This window comes from Convolutriloba macropyga, chromosome 11 (assembly GCF_964194025.1).
Source record: "Convolutriloba macropyga chromosome 11, txConMacr16.3, whole genome shotgun sequence".
Lineage (NCBI taxonomy): Eukaryota > Metazoa > Xenacoelomorpha > Acoela > Convolutidae > Convolutriloba > Convolutriloba macropyga.
Window position 1 is genome coordinate 52,541,849 of NC_134478.1, and position 23,650 is coordinate 52,565,498.

The window sequence follows — 23,650 nt, forward strand, 5'->3', positions numbered from 1 at the left end:
TATAGATCTAGCCAGGGGCATTTATCCTGCTAAAGAAATAAAAGAAGAATCAGAGTATTATAAATATTATCTAATATATTGTAAATTAAAAGCCAAAGGTATAGATATAGATCAATTATTAGAAGAGTAGATTGTTAATTTCATCTGTGAAGTAAGTTCCATGATTAGCCATATCATTAGTAATATTATAGGCCATATCATTAATAATATTATAAGCCTTATCATTAGTAAAATTATAAGCCAGAAATATATTTATAATAAATTTTTTGAAAAAAATAAGAGATTAGCACATGTCCGTATGCTTGCGCATAATTCTGAGAAGGAGACTATGCGCAACTGTGCGTGTGTACATGGTGTGCGCAATCATGCCGGTTGGGGTTTATTTTGATTAATTTTTTTTATTTTTTCAATTATGCTTATAGCTATAGATCCATTTGATGATAAAGGTATTAGAGATAGTTATCGTAAATTTAGATTATATGAATGAAATAGAGAATATATATATACATATATATATATATATATATATATATATATATATATATATATATATAAATTTATTTTTATTATTATTGTTTTTTAGAGTAAAACAACAAGAAATATTAAATTTTTGAAAATATTAGTAAAAATAAGCATAATTCAATAAATGTAAAAAATGGCAAATTTATGCATGGATGGAGTTATTTTACATATCATTATTGTTTTTTAGAGTAAAAAAACAAGAAAAATTAAGTTAAAGAAAATATTAGTAAAAGTAAGCTTAATTTAATAACTGAAAAAATTTGCAAATTTAAGCATGGATGGAGTTGGCTCCTTTATACGGAGGCACTCATATACACATTACTCACTAAGTTAATGAATAATGTCCAGGTACGACACCTTTCCTTTTACCATTTTTTGCCCAGTTCAGATTCTCCATAATCTAAGAAAAGCAAAAAAAAAGATTTTGAGGGTAAACCCGTCTGTTCAATTTTGATATTTTACTTCTCATCTTGAGATTTTACCACTGTGTTGAATATCAAAAGTTTCCCATCTCTAGATTTGGTGGCAGTTATTTAAACCAGGAATAAACCTGAACGCCATCGGAACAAATTGTGCAAAAGAGATTTGCCAAGCATTCTTGTCAACATTACAGATCTTTTTCGCTTCCTAGCCTTACACTGAATCGTTTCAGCTCGTTATTTTGCAATGAATGAACGGAAAGTGGCAACATTATACAAGAAATAGGAGGCAGCATTAAAGAGTTGAATTGCAGAAATGGCTCTTCATTTTGTGGATAATTAGCTTAGCAAAGGATGGGCTGAATCGAGCTGAAACTTCGTTTGAAAAACGGTCGAAATTCAACGAATTTCTTTTTTTAAAATTATAAGTTTTGCCACTTTTAAGCAGTTTTCCTATTATTTGTTCAATTGTGGTTAAACAAATTATAATAATGCATATCTTTCTGCAAAAATTCAATGGAAAACGCTGAAATGCTTGCAATTTAGGGATTTTGTTTTTTTTGTTTTTATGTTAATTCGTCTTCTTCTTCGATGCATGCTAATTTTATCAGATCACGGGAAAAATCAAAATCTGTGTGAATCAATACAGTTTTATGTTTAAAAAATTTGTTCATCATGAACCTTTACGGGTAAGTATATTTTTGTACTTTTGGTACAATAATTTTGTTCTTTTATATTCCACTGCAACATTTGGTAGCTACATATTACCCTTGCACATACGTTGAGCATGTATTTTTGTCTCTGTTTTTTCCTCGGTCCATTGTGTCTCAGTTTGAGTCAAGTAAATTGCTTAAACATAAATTTTGTTCATCCAGCAAAAATTAGAATGTTTATCTGTTGACTATTTCTTTGAAATCATAGGGTCTGTTAATTCCGCTGATTTTAGGAGAGCACAGACTTCTTAGATCCGGCTGTTGGCAAAAATCACTGTAGTATTCTTTCTTTTAAATTGAATATCACTTCACGCTTAGAAATCAATGGCAACTTTCGATACCACTTATTAGTGTGTTTGACTCAATCTTCACTTCATTGGAACTAATGAAGATAATGCTGAATTTTGAATTTGATGTCAATCAGTTTACACACGAATGAAAAGAAAGTACAAGCACTCTTCATTTGAATGAAAACCACAAATACAATTTTTTGAACAATTCTGTGAATTGAATAATGACTAAAGAACGTAATCAGTTAAAGAGCGTAAAAAGTAAGTTAAGTGATCAGTTAAGAGCGTAAGTTCTACAAAACGTAAAAAAGTTCTTAGCTTGCATGTATTTGCAATTTTGTCGAAATTTGTATAAGTAAGTTATGTGGCCTAAATGTTTGTGAGTGTCTGTGTGTATGTGTATGTGTGTTTGTGTGTGTGTATGTTTGCGTGCGTGTGGCTTTGTTCGTGCGAGAGCTTGCGCAAGAGTGTGTATATGTGAGTATTTGTTTGAGTGCCTCTGTATGAGTGTATATATGTTATAGTTCGTTTGTGAGAAAGAGAGAATGAGTTTGCATGTGTGTGTGTGTGTGTGTGTGTGTGTGTGTGTGTGTGTGTGTGTGTGTGTGTGTGTGTGTTCATGAAAAATTGTTTGTGTAGAGTTGTATAATGTTTTTTTGTTTTTTTATTGGTTTGAATGCTTAAAGTTTTTGGTGCATTTGTGCTCTCTCATGTCGGGCTTTGTATGTTTGAGCTCGTGTTGTTGAGATGGAAATAGATAAAGAGAGAGATTTTCTGTCTCTCTCTCTCTCTCTCTCTCTCTCTCTGTGTGTGTATGTGTGTGTGTGATTGTGTGTCCGTATATATGCGTTTGTTTGTGTGTGTGTGTGCCTCTCTATGTGTATGTATATGTGATTTTGAGTGTCTTTATATGTGCGTGTTTGTGTGTGTGTGTGTTTGTGTGTGTGTGTGTGTGTGTGTGTGTGTGTGTGTGTGTGTGTGTGTGTGTGTGTGTGTGTGTGTGTGTGTGTGTGTGTGTGTGTGTGTGTGTGTATTATGGGTGTATATGTCCTTTTGTGTCTGCGTGTATCTGTGCCTTTTTGTATGTGTTTGTGTGTGTTTTTCCTCCAGTCCATGTAATGCTCGCAGAGATTCGAAAACATCTTTTAATTCTACCGGCAAATATACTAAAAGTAGAAATTTCATAAGTTAAGGTGGCACAAATTTTCACAATGTCAATTGAATCGTTTCACAAATTTCCAAACAGAGATTCTTGCTCTCCTTCGTTAGGTTCGCTCGGAAACACCATAGTGCCATGTGAAGCAGTGGGTTGTGTTAAGAATTGATCAATTGTTCCACTCAACTTACTCCGATGATGGGCAGTTTTAGAGGCAAACTCGGTAAAAATATGTATTATTTTTCAGAGTTCCGTTATATACAGAAGCTGTCCATGAAAAGAAGGTCTCTTCATTCCGTAGGGATTTCGGTGGCCATAAACATTCTAGATATGATATTTGGAAAATTGTCTTCTGGGCTTCTATTTTATCTGGGATGTCAATTCCATCTTCAAAAATCAACAGGCGTTATCGGTTTCCATTTATCAGATTATTTGATCCAAATCAACATATTCACTGATTAAAATCTAGCTTTAATTCGCTTCAATTACAGTATTGATGATATCACTGATTTTCTAAGCGGAGGTCGTTAAGGTCAAAATGAAAAATTTGAAAATTGTGGAAGATTTTATCAATAAAAACCAACAGATAGTTATTGTATTGAACATCTACCTGAAAAAAAATGATCATAATCAATTAAAGAGAAAAAAATATTTTGTGTAGGGGCCGGCGTCTTTGTCTAAATGTGTTCATGTATGTGTCTGTGGGTGCTTGTGTGTATTTTTGTGTGTATTTGTGTGTATGTGTTTGTAAACATATGTGTGTGTGTTTGTGTGTGCTGGCGTGTAAGGGTGCTTGTTCGTGTGTGTGCGCACGAGCATGGGTTTGAGTGTCTTTTTAGGAAAATATGTTTGTTAGTGTTTGTTTGTGTGTTTGAGCGTTTTTTGCGGCTTGCTTGAGTGTGCGTGTGCTTGACTGCTTGAGTGTTTGTGGTTGTAAATTTATTATAGTACATGGTATGGTTTCTTAAGCTTTTCTGGTCAATTATTCAAGCAAGTTTTAATTGCATGATTAATAACTTTTTTATATACTTGGGTATTTTTGTTGGCAGTACTCTTGCCACTGATGTTTTTATAGTTGAATATATATCGCGGAAAACTTTAGTTTCTTACAACGAATTTCTTGGAACGATTTTAGGTGATATTGCCATTTTGAAAAAAAAACACTCTCATAAGACCATTTCATGCGCACGTGTGTCTTAGCAGTTTCATTGAGCTCACTTGATTCTGACCAGAGCTAGATACGAGCGCAGACTTGTCTGACCAGGAGTGAATACCGAGCGCACGAGGTCGTAAAGCCGAGGTCGTTAATGTCAAAATGAAATATTTGAAAATTGAGGAAGATTTTGTTATTAATAACCAACAGAGAGTTATTTTATTGAACATCTACCTGAAAAAATAATGAACATAATCACTTAAAGAGAAAAAATTGTTTTGTGTAGGTGCCGGCGTCTTTGTCTAAATGTGTTTATGTATGTGTCTGGGGGTGCTTGTGTGTATTTTTGTGTGTTTTTGTGTGTATGTGTTTGTAAACATATGTGTGTGTTTGTGTGTGCTGGCGTGTAAGGGTGCTTGTTCGTGTGTGTGCGCACGAGCATGGGTTTGAGTGTCTTTTTAGGAAAATATGTTTGTTAGTGTTTGTTTGTGTGTTTGAGCGTTTTTTGCGGCTTGCTTGAGTGTGCGTGTGCTTGACTGCTTGAGAGTTTGTGGGTGTAAATTTATTATAGTACATGGTATGGTTTCTTAAGCTTTTCTGATCAATGATTCGAGCAAGTATTAATTGCATGATTAATAACTTATTTTTTTATACTTGGTTTTTTTTTGTTGGCAGTACTCTTGCCACTGATGTTTTTATAGTTGAATATATATCGCGGAAAACTTTAGTTTCGTAAAACGAATTTCTTGGAGCGATTTTAGGTGATATTGCCATTTTGAAAAAAAAACACTCTGATAAGACCATTTCATGCGCACGTGTGTCTTAGCAGTGGCATTGAGCTCACTTGATTCTGACCAGAGCTAGATACGAGCGCATACTTGTCTGACCAGGAGTGAATACCGAGCGGACGATAGTCTGATCAGAAATAACTTTGGTTTGTCACTGTATGATCACAGAAAATTTTGTTCTGGGTTTCAATATGGGCACTCTTTGTTTAGGCTCGCTCAAAAACACCTTGGTATCGTGCGAAGAAATTGAGTGTGTTGGCGATGGAACAATTTGTGCTCTCAACTTACTCTATTGGTGTGTTGTCTCGGATCGACACCGAGTAGAGATTTCGATTATTTGGAATTCCGTCTTAAACATAATTAGTAAATGAAATGAAATCGCGCCCATAGGAAACTTTTAAAACACATACATTGACTTTCAGTATTACTGCGATTTTAGCTGGACTGGAAAATTGGTCCTACAAAAATTTTTATGTTTAAAATTTCAGATTGTCACTGTAATATGATCAGAATCGGAAACCCAAGATAGCCCAAGCAAAATCAAGCCAAAGGTTATGTAAACATCTATGAATTCCTTCGGAAAAAATACGTTGATTAACGTTTAAACTTATGTGTTTTGAATATAAGTTAAGTTTTTCAGTAAGTTTAATTTCTGTATATTTACATTAACTCTGAATCAGCCCGCTATTCTTGACCATGCGTTTCATCCACTGTTGTTTAAAACCAGACGGCGCTTTAAAAGACATCTCAAAAATCGATTGCAACTACACGACGTTGTCTAGTGAAATAGTCAGTCGAGATCTCCACTAGGATAGAGGATGCGCAACAAAAAACTGTATTGAACTACTTCGTAAACGCAATGTGCTGTCACATGAAATAAACAGAAGATACCCCCAAGCGAATCTTTTTGATATAATAGTTAGACTGGGTCAAGGTCGGGACAAAGAAAAGAAAATGGAGTTTCTGCTTGGTTGCAGTGAGTTGAAATCGTCTACCCTTACAAACAAGTTTAAAGGGAAGAATGTATTCGAATATAGTCTATGCGATTTAGAACTATTCTGCATTTTGTTCTCTGATCCTGTCAGATGTGATTGGTTCTTCATGGAATATCTTGGCTTTGAAAGTGATGACAGTGATGAGAGGAGAATTAGGAAGTACCAACACTGGGGAGGAGATATACTCTTAACTCTTCTGAAATGTAATTATATACATTATGAGGCATATGAGTTGGGTGTGGATGTTCTGAGGAGATACAATCTCTTGCAACATGAAATCAGCCGGACTTACGACGGAATGACCCTTCTGCAACAGGCTGTGTTTTCAGGTATATGAAAAGCTTGATACCCAGAAAGAGTAAATCTGAATTAAAGATTCTTTGGTGTCACTGCGAATTGAACGAAGATGCTAAATCATAAATTGCTAAAGAACATGGTTGGCGCATTGTTTTTTTTTAAAAAATCGCAAAAAATTGCGAACGGATTTCTGGTTCACATTTTTAGCACACAAATCAATTATATCACAGGAAGAAAAATATAAAAAGAGAAGAAAGAAATTTATGCCTCCTGAGTTTGCATTCTTCCCTCTTTTAAACATTTTTGATGAAAATTAAAAATTCGCTACACGGAGGTTGGTAGCATAGCAAATCAGCGCTGAATCACTCTAGAGTCTCTCTATTTTTAGAATGTCCTGTACTATGTTCATGTCACAATTTAGACTGACTAGTCCTGATTTTTGAGTAAAATTTACTTCATGAAAAGTAATATGTTCAGCGTAACTCCCGCCAACGATGTTTGCTTTATATTCGAACGTCCGCGTGGGTAATTGTAAAATTTAATTTGCGTAGTAGGTTGTAACCCATAAGCCAAATGAGCTTTGCGGTTATTGCCTACCAATTAGCTTATGTATAAATAGAAGGTATACTACTATACTAATTGCCAGTTATAAGCTTCGAAAGTATGAGATTATTCTTCTCAGACTTAAATTAGGGGTATGATTACTTTTCATACAATACACGAAAAAATTAGCCTGGGCGAACTCTATGACTTTAATACACTCTATGACCTTAATATAATGTGTTCCTGAGATGCAATGTTTCAGAACTGATTTAAGTTTTTGCTCTTAAAATATGCTGGTTCAACTCTGAAATGTTCTGAGACTAAAGTCGGGGTAGTGATCAGCGACGAAATGTCAAACTCTGCTAAGACAAGTTGTGTTGGCCTGGGCGTTTATATTGGAAAAGAAACAATATTTATATTTCAGGAAAATTGCAAGCAAAAAAAATAGAATAATGATCAATCACTACAACAAAGGAGTAAACAAACTTCTTGGTATTATTCTGCAATTATATGCTTGACCAAAGAATATTCAATTTATCAAAAACAATTATCATAATATCAAAATTTGGTGCCATGAATCATATTTTGTTTGATTAAAGGATGGACCAGATAGGATCTTCATAGGGTGGTTTCGATTCACATATACAAGTTAAAGAGTATCAACTTTTTAAAAAGTGCTGGTGATGTACTAGCATCAGCGAGGATTGGTAGCCCCTTGAACAGAGCAATTTTTCTCAGAAGTTTTATGCAGAAAAATTGCTACGTTGATATATAAAGAGAATTTATATAGAATATTTGTCTTCGTTTCAACTTTTTGGCTATTCGTGAAAGCTGATTATAAATTTTTGTTTCACTAGGGGACCAACCCAGTTATTTTTAGAGATTTTTTCATGTATTCTAAGATTTCAAAAAATTTTTGAAAAACCAATGCTTGCATACCATTTATTACATAGAATGAGAAGTGAGGTTCATAAATGCAACTGTCAATCTCTTGACTAAATTTTTGGGTGAATAAAAATGATTAGCCTGGTGGATATTCTAAGTAAACGTTCTAAGATCAAGTATTACTACAATTGAACTTTCAATTTTTGCCAAATGATATTGTTATTTTTTAGGTCAAAGTTCAATCTATTTCTTTATAATAAGCAGCAATCAAATGATATGTGTGTCAGAAGTTAGAACCAATCATCATTTTGTGACCAGGAAGAACCAGATAGGATCTTTGTGTAAACAGTAAGATCAATTATATTATTTAGAGCTGGGGCTGCTCAAGATATTCCAAGGAAAACATAAGTAGCTCAATAAAAAAACAAATTGTCTAGGAAAAAAGTGCTTTGTTCCGACGTACAGGGAATTATTTTGCATTTATTTCTGATTTTGGATATCGGAGGATACTTGGATCAAGATAACGAGAAAAAAATTAACGTACTGATGTGCATGCGATTGAAAAAATTTTGATTCGGATCAAAACCGTTTTGTTGCTAAATGTCCCTTGTTTTCTCAAACTTTTACAAATTTAGAAGACGAGAAAATTTTCCAAATTGCCCAATTTTTATTCGACAAATCTGCAAGCAAAGTTTTTTTCAAATAGTTTCGCCAGTAAATTTGGTGACCACTAAAATGTTAATTATTTTTGGTCTCGATCCCAAAGAAGTGTTAAAATAGTTTTCAAGATATTGCAGATTTGTTTAGAGAAGTTTTTATGATTATTAGGAATACGTTTGTCATCTGAATACTATTTCTCTAGCATCATATAGCTTTTTATTGATTGAAATGACTATTACTTATTAAAAAAAATTGCTGAGATTTGTTCAGGTGGTATTCTTAGATCGACTAAGTTTTCAATTAGGAAACCAAATTCCAAAAAATTTTGGCATAAAATAGGTTTTGAATTATTCACAAATATTCTAAAAAATTCATCAAAATGACAAACCATTTTTGCAGCTTGTCATTCAGGCATACCTTTTTATATACTGATGCAACGATGCGAACACAGGGTACTTTGCCGGTCTTGCTCGTATTTACCACTGATTGCTGAGGCAACCACCTTTTTTCCCTGAAAATGCCCTTGAACTCTGATTCGTTCAAAATCTTCGCGATTTCTTTCTGAGCATATGTTTACATTAAATGTTTTCCAAACTCTCAAGGTCCCGAATCTCCTGGGTATCTCTGCTCCATTGAGTGAAGCTGGCCGAAATCTGGGCTTCAGTTTTTCGTTAGGTCCGGCTATAGATCTCTGCACAGCATCCCCAATTCATGCCGGTAAACTTTGTCAAACTCTGAAGAATTCCTTGTGATTGTATCTCTTTTTTCGGACTCACTAACGAAGTTGAATCTGAAAGCATAGATTTCTATGTTCCACTATGATTGGATACTATCCGCCACTTACACCTTCTGTGACGGCAAAATGTCAATAATTTTGCCTTCTCTTGCCCTCCTGCCTGTCACGGCTCAATTGACTACCATCTTGATTCCGTCAGGCTAATGATAAATAGACTTTCTCTTTCGGTCCTCATGAACAATGCCTCTTGTAGTTCATAAAAATTGGTTCCAAAAGGACGCAAAGTTCAGTCAAGCTGTTTGAAAGAACACAAAAGAGTTTGAAAATTTATTTCAGATCAATGCAGTCATAAATTGTATTTCACTATGAATTTGGGAGTTGCAAAAGCACTTCCAGTGATTGCTCCATTGAATTTGGTCCCTGTATATTTAGAGCAAACTTTTCAGTCCTCAAATCAATTGTTCATGTACACTAGCTATTTAAAGAGTAATATCGGAGCCTAAGGCTTGCAAACTGTCGTGGACACTCCGATCAATGAGTTATAGCGTCTATTCACTATCACGGCAGCTTCAAGTATAAAGCCGGTTTCAGTTACTCTCTGAATAGGGACAGGTACTATCAGAGGATAGCTGGTAACTTATTTCAGTAATTTTGCTGTGCCTCAGTTGACTACTTGATTGCCCTCGTTCCTTTTGTTCGGAGTATAGCAATCGGTTGTGTTTATTAATAAATCCATTGTTTTTTGCACGCGTGGATTTTGGAAACTTTGATTGCTGGTCCTTTTTCAGACATCCAAAGTAAAAAGTTGACTTTTCACTGCTTTCATCTCAATTATTAATATTCATAGTCTAGAATACGGGGCAGTTCAAGTTTTCACCGCACTTCGAAGATCTCGAGTAACGTTTTTCTCTATTGGTGTTGCTCCGAACTTCATTGCCTTCTTCTTTAAGCGCTGAGGAGGCTTAATTCTCCAATAGAAACTAGATCCACCTATCTTTCTAGCAGTGATTCACTTAAAGCCACAATTTCTATTGGAGCTTTAGACACATTTTTGCTAGAGCAAGATAAAGTGGTGCTCCCGATTACAAAAAGCATCAAAATTTTATTGCTTCAGACTTTCGAAGAAGTTGCTTCTCGCTGTTGAGTAGTTGGATATGTTAGGCTAATTTTGAGCTTTCGCTAGTAGTTGTCTAAGCAAATTCACAAGTATTGCATCAACAGTCAGATGTAGGGGAACAGACCTAAGTTTTACTTGTGACCTAGTTTGACTGTATTTCCAACTATGAACCCTATATCATATTCTTTTGAGTCAAAAATGTTTCGTCCTTGCGTGGTTTTTGATTGTATTTCCAAATATGAACCCGATATCATGTTCTTTTGAGTCAAAAATTTTCGTGCATGCGTGGTTTTTCGTTGTTTTTGCACGCCTGGATTTTGGAACCTTTGATTGCATGTCCTTTTTCCAGACATCCATAGTAAAATGTTGACTTCTCACTGCTTTCATCGCGATTATTAATGTTCGTAGTCTAGAATAAGGGGCAGTTCGAGTTTCCACCGCACTTCGAAGATCTCGAGTAACGTTTTTCTCTATTGGTGTTGCTCCGAATTTCATTGCATTCTTCTTTAAGCGCTGAGAAGGCTGCTTAATTCTCGAATAGAAATTAGATCCACCTATCTTTCTATCAGTGAGCCACTTAAAGCCACAATTTCTATTGGAGCTTCAGAGACATTTTTGCTATAGCAAGATAAAGTGGTGCTCCCGATTACAAATAGCATCAAAATTTTATTGCTTCAGAATTTCGAAGAAGTTGCTTCTCGCTGTGGAGTAGTTGGATATGTTAGGTTAATTTTAAGCTTTCGCTAGTAGTTGTCTAAGCAAATTCACAAGTATTGCATCGACAGTCAGATGTGGGGGAACAGAGCTAAGTTTTACTTGTGACCTAGTTTGACTGTATTTCCAACTATGAACCCGATATCATATTCTTTTGAGTCAAAAAATTTTCGTCCTTGCGTGGTTATTGATTGTATTTCCAAATATGAACCCGATATCATGTTATCATGTTTTTTTGAGTCAGAAATTTTCGTACATGCGTGGTTTTTTGTTGTTTTTGCACGTCTGGATTTTGGAACCTTTGATTGCATATCCTTCATCCAGATATCCATAATAAAAAGTGGGCTTCTCACTGATTTCATCGCGATTATTAATATTCTTAGTCTAGAATAAGGGGCAGATCGAGTTTCCACCGCACTTCGAAGATCTCGAGCAACGTTTTTCTCTATTGCTGTTGCTCTGAACTTTATTGCATTCTTCTTTAAGCGCTGAGAAGGCTGCTTAATTCTCGAATAGAAATTAGAACCACCTATTTTTCTAGCAGTGATCCACTTAAAGCCACAATTTTTATTGGAGCTTTAGAGACGTTTTTGCTAGAGCAAGATAAAGTGGTGCTCCCGATTACAAATAGCATCAAAATTTTGTTGCTTCAGATTTTCAAAGAGGTTGCTTCTCGCTGTTGAGTAGTTGGATATTTTAGGCTAATTTTGAGCTTTCGCTAGTAGTTGTCCAACTGCGAACCCGATATCATGTTCTTTTGAGTCAGAAATTTTTCGTACATGGGTGGTCGCAACAAAATCTTGACAACTCTGGTAAATCAAATGGGTTACTTTCAAAAAACTATGGGTGTACCGGCCAGAATTTGGAAAATTTTTCGTCGTCCAGATGGTTTTCAGCGATTCAAAACCTGTACGGACATTTTGTTTGTGCAGTTCGCTCTTTGTGTTTGTATATCCGCTATGTTCGTACTGTCGTTTTACAATTTCATATTCATACAATTGGCTAATCTTATTTTTTGGAAATCAAATTGAACTTTGTTACGACAGATCACAGACTAGGAGATCTCGATGTGTATACCAGTTCAATCAGATATGTGTAACAAATCGAATACAAACATATATATGACTGAGACCTGTTTATGCATAAAGTTTTTAACTTAAACTAAGGTTCATTTTTCTTTTGTACTTTATAGTTGAAATATCAGAAACTGTGGCTTGCATCAGTTGAAGTGCAGCTGAATTAGTTCCTAGATACAGGACGGATTAACAAATAATATACTGCTCATGAATAAGTTTCAATACAAAACACAGTAACAATTTCCTGCTCAAGATTATTATAAACCCAAGACACAGTAACACGTTATTTACTGCTCAAAACAGTTTATTTTTGCAATATTTTGCTGACTTATATGAGGACAACCATTTGGTAACGATTATAATGTTGGGTCTCTTGTTGTTTTTCTATTTCCCGCTTTTTCCTTTTATCAGGTGACTACGACTGTACCAATAACCAGAATGAAAAATTGGGACTATTACTTTGACTAAAGAGCAACTAAAACAAAAGGTTTTATTAATCTCAGTTCTAATGCTCATGCCTTTTCGTATGCATGATGTGAAAGCTGAACTTCAGCATCAACGGCCCTGCTTTCCGTCGCAAAAATATCTTCTCCAATGGGTGGTACAGTAGCCAGCTTTACGGCTGGCGTCTTGTAGATTTCCTCTTTGTTTTGAATTTTTGTCAATCGAATTGCCCGGCCGCAACACCAAATGTTTTCTGCTACTCGCCTAAGTTTGAAATAGCTTCGTTTGAAATTGTCTTGGATCAACCAAACGAGATTACCTTCGTACAGATTTCGGTTGAATTCATATTTCTGTATCTCACGACTGCTCAAAGTTGGTAGATACTATTTTCCTAACCTGTGCCAGATTAGATCTAAATAAGCTTGTCGTTGTTGGTAGGGCTTTCGATCATTAATGAAATTTTCTGCGCATTGTAAGTACGTTAGAAAAACCTTTTTAACAAGCTTGAAAAGATTTGGATTAATTGCTGCCAAACTCTTCGCTTCGCAATTGACTGGTGCCAGTGGTCTTGTGTTCAACGTAAGCTCAGCGAGACACATTGTTACAGTAAAAAATCTTTTCCGTTACAGCCCGCTTCTCAAACACAGCATACATTGCTTTCCTGCAATTCATCACTAATTGCTACCACATTTCACCAAAGCCAGATGCTACGGGCGGGTTTTCCCTCCATCTGATTTCTTACCGACTCAAATGTTTCCCGTTCTTTTCTTTGTTACATTATGCTGCATACTCTTTGAGCTCTTGAGCTCTTGGTCTGCTCCAACGAATTTTATCCGTTACCACTGATCGTTTTTACTGGTTTGCCTTTTCGAGCTATGAACTGCATAACTGCGTTCAGGCAACTGTCAGTGTCCGGCTTCGTGACCACCTCTATATTCAAGTTTCTTATAATAAGACATATGACAAACAACATCATTGCTTTGCATTTGTTTGCTCAATTTTTACTGTAAAGGTTGTAAAGCACTCTACGATCACGTTTGAGATGCGACTAATCGTTCTTCAGGTATATCATCCATTACTGGTGACCTTGTTTGTGCTCTGTCTCTTTGGCAGGTGATTCAATTGATCTTTATTAAACGTCAGCCAGTAATCGCCAGTAAAGTCAGCCAGTAACCAGCCAGAAAATTTGCTGAATTATTCTATGACAGTTCAATTCCTTCGTGCTGATTCTTTTTGAGCCCTTAACGCAGGAAAAAATTCGACGAAGTGATGTTTCAAATGCAACAAAATAGGATGCCTTGCATTATTGTTCAGTTGATTTTTGCCTTTTCCGCCATTGGCAAGAATAATTTTTCTTTTGTCAATGAAGGCTGAAAACTGCAGAACCTTGTTACTTTTTGGAATTTCCGTTTCAGGCCCGAGAGATTTCATCTAATCAACAAACTGTTCTTGCTGTAGTAATTGAAGATGATTGCCTTGGCCTTATGATTTTGTTCAATGCCAATTATCTTTGTTGCTGGTTTTGTTTTGCTCAGTGCTCACTGCATATTAGCCTTTGTACTTACCGGCGGGTTGAAATTGCTGAATAGCTCCCATTAACCGAAGAGCTTTTTTCCTTCCGTTGTTGATATGAAGGCAGTTTGTTCGTTTTGTTCGTCGGAAGAAAAGGTTAACTTCGCCTGCTCAGACCAATCATTATCTGGTTTCCTCATTTAGGCCGGCCCAACGAGCCACTCACTTTTCTTGAGTTCATTATGATTGATGATTTTTTTTGTCTCCGATGTCGGCTGGATTGTTGATACACGATTCAGCTGCGAAAGGTAGATTGTATCCAATATCTCAGCAACTCGATTTGCTACACACATTTGTTGTTTGCGATGAGAGCTGTGTAGCCATGGCAGAAGTTCAGTGGAGTCTGTCCAAAGCGTACACTTTTGATTTCTGTTCTTTAACACTATCTATTTTCTCGAAATCTATCTATCGAAACGTGTGGCATCGGTGCAACTCTGTACTAACCGACTGCAAATGCTAAGTCTGCTGGGTATTCCTTGGGCTGCGAGCATAGATATGTCACTGCACAAAGTTTGTCTCCTCATGCGTCAGCGAAGACACGAAGTTCGAATTGTTTTTCGCTGTGCTGAAATATCTTTTACTAATGTTGGCTTCCGCAATTTCTTCAAGCTGGTCTTCCATTTCAAGAATCTCTCTTCTTCGTTAGGTTTAATTGAGTATCAATATTGCCCATTTTTGTCCATATGCTTTTCAAGAGTCGTCTCATGTGGACACTGAATGGTGGTTACAGTTCGAGAGGATCAAACACTGAAGAAACTTAAGATAGGATTTTCCTCTGGATGATTCTTGTATAAAGCTCTTTTCTTGCAACTCTGCAAAAATGCACAATATCTTCAGAAACAGTCTTTTGAAGCCCCCGCTTTACTTCTCCTTGCTTTGTGCTGTTGATTGATCTCAAGTCCTCGGGGATTTTTTTGGTCACTGTAACGCTGCTGGTGATCTTTTTTCTCAATTCTAATCCATGTTTTTACAGAAGAGGTTGCAGTTGCTTGAAATCTTGAATTGAACCGTCAATGTAGAAGCTGTTTTTCAATGCCTTTGCTGCAAATGGACACTCGTCTTTGTTGTCGACAGACACTCTCTTCAAGCCGAAATTTTTAATCATTGTGAATTCTCTGCAAGGAAAACATTACGTCGATACTCGTAAATTTGCATGAGTTCTTTTATTGTTAGTCGCTAAAGCCAGCTTCTATTTCTTTAAGGAATTTGAAGTTGCGGAAACATTGATTCAATGTAGGCGTTTAGGGCTACTGGTCCTTCTCGAAGTCTGATTGTTGTTCTAATCAATTCATTTAACTCATCAGGTCCGTCTAACTTTTTATCATTTAGGCATACGTCTCTTTTTTTGCTGCAGTGTTGGAAACACGGCGAACTTTATTGGGAGTCTTTGCTTTCAATACTGGATGGTGTGATAAATACCATTCCTTTCTGTAAAAGGTGTTGACTTCCGAATTACACTGCAGATCGTCACGTTCGTTTCTTTCAACGTCTGGATAGATTGACTTTCGATACAATTCTGTCAAATTTAGGTACTGCTCAAACCGTAGTTCCTGTGAGTAAAGAGGACATAGGACTGAGCCGTAGTTTTTGGAAGTATTGGGTTCTGGCACTCTCCAGGTCATGCCCACTTCTTTTATATCCCCTTTAAACTTTGTCGTACCCGCTGAGTTTGTTCTGAGATTGTTCCTCGTTCTTATATTGACTGACAACATCAGATAAATAGGAATGAACGTCATCAGCCATTTACAAGTCTTCTTTGATGACGAAATGACACCCGTTTTATATATTGTTGCTTTTCATTGATCCGCTAAAGACCCATCTTAATTCCGTCAAGACAAGGACGGATTCACTTCGTGCTCGTATCTTGTAGTCTAATGCCTTTCGTACTGCATAGGCATCTTGAATCTTGCATCTTGAAACCTCCTTTAAACTGAAACTTCTGTTTGGAAGAACAATCAAGTGGTTGACACATTTGTTCGGTTTGTTGTGGTCAAAGTTTTCATTACACAATGAATTCTACAGGTGTACAAACGCCTCGAGCAACTGCACTCTTGAATGCATTCCCTTTATTATTAGAGGAATTTCTTCAACTTTCAGATCCTTCGTTCAGTGTATGACTGTTTTATTAAGCGTAAAATGAGCTTCCTACTTCTTTTGAATACTTTCATTGATGAATGATACCATTGATCCACAACAAGCAAAGCTTATGTGTTCAGTTGGTTGGGTCTTTTTTCGATTAAGAGGGGAACTTTCTGAAGAAAGCTTGTAAGTTTGTCACTGATTTTTTGTATCCAGGCTTGCGTTGATTGCGTGATTGCAGTTGTCCCTTTGTTTTTCTGAATGTAGTAATCGATTGTGTTTTTTGATAAACTCATTTATGTCGCATGCGTGCAATTTTCAATCTACCATTGCTTGTCCTTTTCCCAGACATCCATAACATAAGCGTTGCTTCCTCACTACTACATATCGATCGTTAGTTCTCATGTTTTTGAATAGTGTGCAGATCCAAATTTAGTGGGGGCCACCACCAAGCGGACTTTGGTCGCTTTGCGTTGGCTTCGTCTTCTTTACGTAGGAGCTTGCACTGATTTTTGATGTCTCCGAGAATCGTTTTTCATTTTGTATTGCACCTATTTTCTTCTTTTTGCTCACCTTTAAACAGAGAACAATTCGTATACGAAAGCCTTCTTGATAGCCTTTTTCAAACTTTTTCAGATCAGGCCAGTCATCGTCCCAATTTGAGTATCTGTGGAAGCTTATCAACTGCCATATACAAAATTTAATTTGATTGCAGATTACGCATTTGTTTTTTCTCTTTGAGTACGTTCGCAAAGTAACATACAAAAAACAAAAATTGAATTAGGCTTGGTGAGTCATGACGCTTCAATAGATTTGTTTTTTGCACGCTTTTCAGCTGTGCATCTCCAAAAATTTGCGGTCGTCCAAGTTTTCTTCATAGAATGCTCCAGGTAACGCTTTGAAACTCTCCAGAATACCCCATTCTCGAGATTGCAACTTTTGCTTTGCCTGTTAATGGCGTCTTCAAGTGACGTATTTCCCTGAATCGAGAATCATGCGTTTATCTACTGTTGCAATACGCATGCTAGAACATTCAGGCCTCTTCAGCGAATTTCCATCGAAGCTGTCCAATTTCAATTTGGGAGTCGACTGCTGCTGGATTCCATATTAGGGTATCTGGACCCAATTTTGGGAAAAACATCTCGGCTCTCACAGCCAGAAAAACGATCACGTGCATTTGTGAATTGTGCATTACGTCTCTGTTGACTCAATGCTGGGCTGATTTAAATTATGGATTTTGGTCTCACTGGGATCGCAGTGCTGTAAATTATCTCGGCCCAATCGGAGACACTTTCATTTTCTGACTACCAGGTGAGGGATGACTTGCAAACTGGCTAGCTGTATCTTGTCACGCAAAATGTCTGGCTGGCGAATTTTCCATTGTTCATTTTAAAATGCTCTCTAGCTCACCGAGGAGGTGCTGTCGCATTTCGAGATCTTTCATCTTTAGCTCCAGCTCTATCTTTCCCGACTGAATCTTGCTCGCTCATTTTGCAAATTTGGCAAATCGAAGTCCAAGTCAAATTTATTCAACTTTTTATTTCATTTATTCAACTTTTCACGTCTTTGTTTCGCCTTCTCGATATCTCGACCTTTCATTATTTCATTGTTCTGATCAGATTGCGAGAACAGTTCTCCAGTTGGGTGACTGTTATTACCCTCTTTGTTGTTAGCTTCCTGGTTTGCGTTGACTGAATCGTTAATCATTTTTGATTGCGTAGCCTTGTTTTTATACTCAAGCCAATCTTTTTCCACGGCTTTCTCTGATATCTACTGCTGATCCTATCTCATTCCCAAGAAAATTGGAAATGGCTTGGACATGGCTGGGACATGGTAACCAAATCAAGCAGTGGACATGGTTTGATTTGGTTACGACGCTGTAATTGCTGGGCGGTTCCTACTCTAAGAGTTGAATAGTTTGTTTTCAAACAATTATAAGTTAACTTGGCCGATCTCAATCTTCAATTAATACGTAACAGAGTCTATATTTTATTTTAAGTCTCCCATCAAAGATTTATCTTCTTGTCAAGCTTGCCTGGTAACAACGGATCTGCTTTTTGTTGGTGGTTCGCTTGTGTCAGGTTTTCCACTTGAACCTTCCAACTGAATTGCACTTTTTGAATCGACTCGTCGGTGATTGTCGCTGATCTGCTCGACTGATTTTTGGATGTGCCTTTGGCACTCCAGTGAACATTTTGAACGAAATTTTTTGTCCGGGTTGACGAACAAATTGTAAACACTGCTCTCCCAATCAATTGTGACAAGGAATTTTTTACACCACCCAGATTGTTTCAGGGGCTCAAAATTTGTCCAGATGTTTGTTTCTTGCAGTTTTTTTGTAACTGTATATCGTATCGTCTATATGCTCACCAATGCATGAAATTTCAGTTGTCGACTACTTGCTAATCTCAGTTTTCCCAATGCCAAAACGGACTTCTGAGTCATAAGAAGAAAGCCTATTTCCGATATTGTTGCTCTGAAGCTGTTGTTGGGCTGCTGTTTTCCTTATTTCTCTTATCACTTGGCTATAATTTAATTGGTAACTATAACTACAACTATAATAAATATAGGTGCTATGACAACAGTTAGTGCAGAAAATTGAACAATTAAAACAAAAAAGTTTTCTACTCTCACTAAATGTTGATATAATTTCCCCTCTTTCTCGAGCTATGAAATCTCAGCTTCAACATGAAAAGACCAATCCTAAAGCAGATCGTCAGGTTGTTTTAAATCTTAAGGAGCAGTAGGTTTATTTAACGTACAAACAAATTGCAATAAAAAACAAACTTTTGATCACTGAATCAATTTTTTTATCACTGAAAGGATCGAAGAATTTCGCTCGAACAATTTACGCAAAGAATGTAACTACGTTTCTACTTTTCTACGTTTCTCTGTAACTCTAGTGCTGTAAATCGCATGACAGCAAAATAATTCGCAGAAATAAGTGTCCACTGCCAGTGATGCCTTTTTGAGCGTATTTTTAAGCAGTTTTAGGTCTTTTTCTGTATTTTAACTGCGAAATTAAGAGCTCCTTATTTCTCGAGTTATCGAAGTAACAAAAAATGTCATAACAGATAGGTTATGAGGAGAAGCAGCAAAAACGGAACTTGGAAGAGCCAGTGTCATTTTTTGAAATTGGCCTATGAACTTTAATTCTGAGTAGTCATTTTTCTTTCTGTTTTTTTTTTCTGAGAATTTAAATTCTGATTGACATCTCCAACGAATTTTTGCGTATTTTTCGCATCTTTTTCAACGAATCCGCCTTTGAATACTGTAAAACAAGCAAGCGGTTTTGCAAAAATTTATAGTGGACTATGCGAGATTGACAGTGGAAGCAGGGTTTCCGGAATGTCTTCTTCTCCATGAAAACGATGACAATGAAAATGTGCTAGACGTGTCAATAAGACTAAACAATTCGCCCACAAGTAGGGGTCAGTTTCAACATCTTATCGGTTATTTTCTCGAGGAAAAGCGAGATGTATTCCTGGGACCCAATAATCTGGACAAAGAAAAGGTGAAAAAATACAGAAGATATTTGAGGAAGCGAAAAGCAGACGTTTCTACTTCAGACCTCCGCAGGCAAGCTAAAATGGACTAATCTTTGATATTAGACCTTTGAATTTCAATTTATATATCACTATAACATAAGTGCATTGTTATACACAAAATAAGACATGTCTAATTGGTGTAATAAGGACAGTTTATCTTATTTTAGACCCGTGCCATACTCCAAGTCCAAATCAGTTTTGAAATAGCAATCGTAAAAAAGCAATCGTATAAAAAGATTCGGGATTGAGCAAACTTGTCACCGTGATGGTTTTTGTGGCTGGTCAGATTGGTTCACTGAATTTTGGAAAAAAATGGTTTTGTGACCTTTTTGGAAAACAGCGACAACAGCTGAAATTAGCCTAAATGTAAGGAGCCGTTAAAATACTTCAAAAAAGGATTTTTCGTAGAAAAAAGCAAAGCAGAAAAATTTTAAAGCGTACAATTGCAACTTGACAGTGCCCGTTCCGAACTCCAGGAGTAAATCAGTGATGTAGAATTGCAAAAAGCAAGCCTTATTTGCTAAATCTTCAGCTGGTACGATTGCCCAGCGGGTTACGCTGCTCTCCTGAGATCGACTGGACAGAGGTGCGAGCCGTCCGCCACGGCGTTTTTGTGGCGCTGAAACAGTCGATTCATTTCTGACTATTCTAAAATTACACTTGGCCAGAATTTGATAAGCCAATGGATGATATGAATCAGTGTCTGAATCAGCGTTGATTCGTATTTAGAGTTCGGTTCAGTTTGTTATATGAACTTGGATTCGGCACGGGTCAAAAAATGTTAACCCCATTGCAAAGATTTGCTCGTTTGACTAACATTTTTTGAAAGATTGGACATATGCTTCATTTTGGTGTTTGTATTGTTTTTCAACTTACAGACAAAAGATTTCACAAAGATATCCCAGACGAAATTTTGCGCAGATGAAGAAGAGATCTTCATGCAAAACTGTCACAAAAATACGCCAAGAATGAGCATAGTCAGTTAAAAACTTTGTAAACCTACTCCCCTCATGCACTAAAGCCGAGAAACTTTTAATTTTTTGTGCATAACTTTGCTCAATGCATTACTAAATATGTATAAATTAGTGAAGTCATGAAGTGTGCTACTATAATTTTAGTAAAATAGTTTTCAATTTCAAAAATTAACATTATGAGCGAGCCAATATTTGTTTTAATTTCGGTCACATTTAATTCTTATATATCAGAGCAATTTTCTTGTGATGTTATTTGCTCTCATAATTGCTTAAAATTAAATTTCTCAATTTGTGGATTAACCAGTTTTCTTCTAGCTTCCCGAACCCAACCGGCCCATATTTGATAAGTTTTCAGAGAAAGTTTTTATTTTGCCTATTCATTTTTGAGATTTTTTTGTGCCCTCACTTTAGTGATCGATTAATATTTACGTACGAAACCCAATGTACGAGCTAACTTAGCAGACAATCGCATCTAAATTTCACTATCAAATTTTTCAGTTTGATGAAACCAAACGGCGGAAAGATCAGAGTTCCTGTAAACTGATAGTTTTTCTACAATGAAAAATCAAGGTTGTTCCCCGATGCACGGCTTGATAAAAATTGTTCTCAAAGTTTTGGATTTGTTGGTTTTTCTACATTAGAACGCTGAGGTCGAAATAGATTTCGTTTCATATTAGACTTGCTTTAAACTGAACATGTAAAAAAAATGAGCAGCACGCTTAAAGCTCTTGCTACTCTCATTCTGCAAAAAATCTAGAGGAACGCTGCCTTTCTTTTTCTCAAAACACGAGGACTGGCAATTGTCCTATGTTTTCAAACGACTAGTTTTAGCAGTCAGATAACGATAAGTATTTTTGCTTATTCTTCTTGATAAAACTGTTCCCGCGTTGTGAAATACCGACGAAAACAACGTCGTAGCAGTAGTAGTAGTACTAGTAGTAGTAGTAGTAGTAGTAGTAGTAGTAGTAGTAGTAGTAGTAGTAGTAGTAGTAGTAGTAGTAGTAGTAGTAGTAGTAGTAGTAGTAGTAGTAGTAGTAGTAGTAGTAGTAGTAGTAGTAGTAGTAGTAGTAGTAGTAGTAGTAGTAGTAGTAGTAGTAGTAGTAGTAGTAGTAGTAGTAGTAGTAGTAGTAGTAGTAGTAGTAGTAGTAGTAGTAGTAGTAGTAGTAGTAGTAGTAGTAGTAGTAGTAGTAGTAGTAGTAGTAGTAGTAGTAGTAGTAGTAGTAGTAGTAGTAGTAGTAGTAGTAGTAGTAGTAGTAGTAGTAGTAGTAGTAGTAGTAGTAGTAGTAGTAGTAGTAGTAGTAGTAGTAGTAGTAGTAGTAGTAGTAGTAGTAGTAGTAGTAGTAGTAGTAGTAGTAGTAGTAGTAGTAGTAGTAGTAGTAGTAGTAGTAGTAGTAGTAGTAGTAGTAGTAGTAGTAGTAGTAGTAGTAGTAGTAGTAGTAGTAGTAGTGGGGGACAAAATCCAACCTCACCTCCACGTGGTGTCCCCTGGGGGTAGGTCATGTGCTGCGGCTCTACGCTCACATGGTCGAGCTAACGAGGCACTGGTCTTCTAGTTTGTGGCGCAACTAGACGTATCTCAGCCTTCAAACACCAAAGCAATGAGTACAATCAACCATGGCCCCGAGTCCCGGGTAAGGGGTGCTAAGAATCTCCCGAGGAACCAGCTCAGAATTGCAACTTTAAACGTCAGAACACTGACCCAAGCCGGATCTCTAGAGGCTTTGAAAATGGATCTGGCGCGATACAAGTTGGATATTCTGGGAATGCAGGAGACGAGATTGCAGGAGCAAGAAATTGATCTCGGAGACCACAAGCTCTACCTGTCTGACTCGTGGTTGTCTGGTGTAAAGTCGAGACAAGGAGGAGTGGGCGTTGCTGTAAAGAAGTCATTGATAAACAGCATCGTAGAACAAGTGGCTCTAAGTGAACGTATTTGCTACGTCAAGTTCGCGGCTCAGAGGAGAGCCAATCTAGCTGTTGTTGTCTGCTACGCACCTACGAATGAAGCTAGTCTCCAAGAGAAGGATTTGTTTTGGAGTCAACTTTCAGACCTAGTTTCCAGTTTCAAACATAGGGAGCGTATTTGTGTCATCGGTGACCTCAATGCAGAGCCTGGACACCAGTTGAATGACACCATGAGCTGCAGAGGCCCGTTTGGAATGGGTGAAGAAAATGAAAACTCTGAAAAGTTGTTATCATTTTGCACTTCACACAAATTGCTCGTAGGTGGTACATGGTTCCAGCATCGACAAGTGCATCGGTACACCTTCAACCCTCCCAATCCGAGTTGTCGAAAAAAGATGCTGGATCACATTCTGTTTGCAGAGAGATACAGAGGATGTCTGACGAATGTGAGGTCCAGAAGAGGGAAAACCACAATTACCGATCACGAACTGGTCATTGCGGAAGTATCTATGAAACTTTTGTCTAAAAAGTCATGCTTCACGCCCAGAATCAGTTCTGCAAAGCTGCAAGATGAAACAACGCGTGACTTATTCACGCAGGAGGTCAAGTTACATCTTGATAAGAGCGGCGATTTCGAGAATACAGAGCAGTCTTGGGACAATTTTCGAAAAGCCCTGAACCAAGCAGCAGTGAAATGCCTCCTTCCGGACAAGCGATTGAACAAACCTTGGATTTCTCCAGATTCTCTGGAACTTATCCGGAAACGAGCCGATCTACAGTTAAAGAAACACAGCAGCGCGGAGGCGCTGTTAGAGTTCACAAACTGCTGTAAGGAAGTCAGAAAAGCTCTACGTGCAGACAAACGGGCATGGCTTGAACGCAAAGGCCAAGAAGTGCAGAGCTTCGCGGACAGAGGCAACTTAAAGGAGGTTTTTGGGGCATCACAGCAGATTTGCCGAAACTGGAGGCCCCAGTTGACCAAATTAGTTTCAAGCACTGGCGTCAACTTACGGACGAAAGAGGAACGACTTGAACGCTGGACGGAACATTTTAGTCAACTCCTG

At 37.0% G+C, this 23,650-nt stretch overlaps 1 protein-coding gene across 1 annotated transcript; it reads left to right on the plus strand.

The window, feature by feature from the left end:
- Window positions 1–5,255: 5,255 nt before the first annotated feature.
- LOC142349598 (uncharacterized) lies at window positions 5,256–19,807 on the plus strand. The gene is made up of 3 exons (XM_075401279.1): window positions 5,256–5,361; window positions 5,852–6,365; window positions 19,468–19,807. Exons 2-3 carry the CDS (start codon window positions 5,996–5,998, stop codon window positions 19,755–19,757), a joined length of 660 nt encoding a protein of 219 aa, XP_075257394.1. The 5' UTR covers window positions 5,256–5,361; window positions 5,852–5,995; the 3' UTR covers window positions 19,758–19,807.
- Window positions 19,808–23,650: the final 3,843 nt, after the last annotated feature.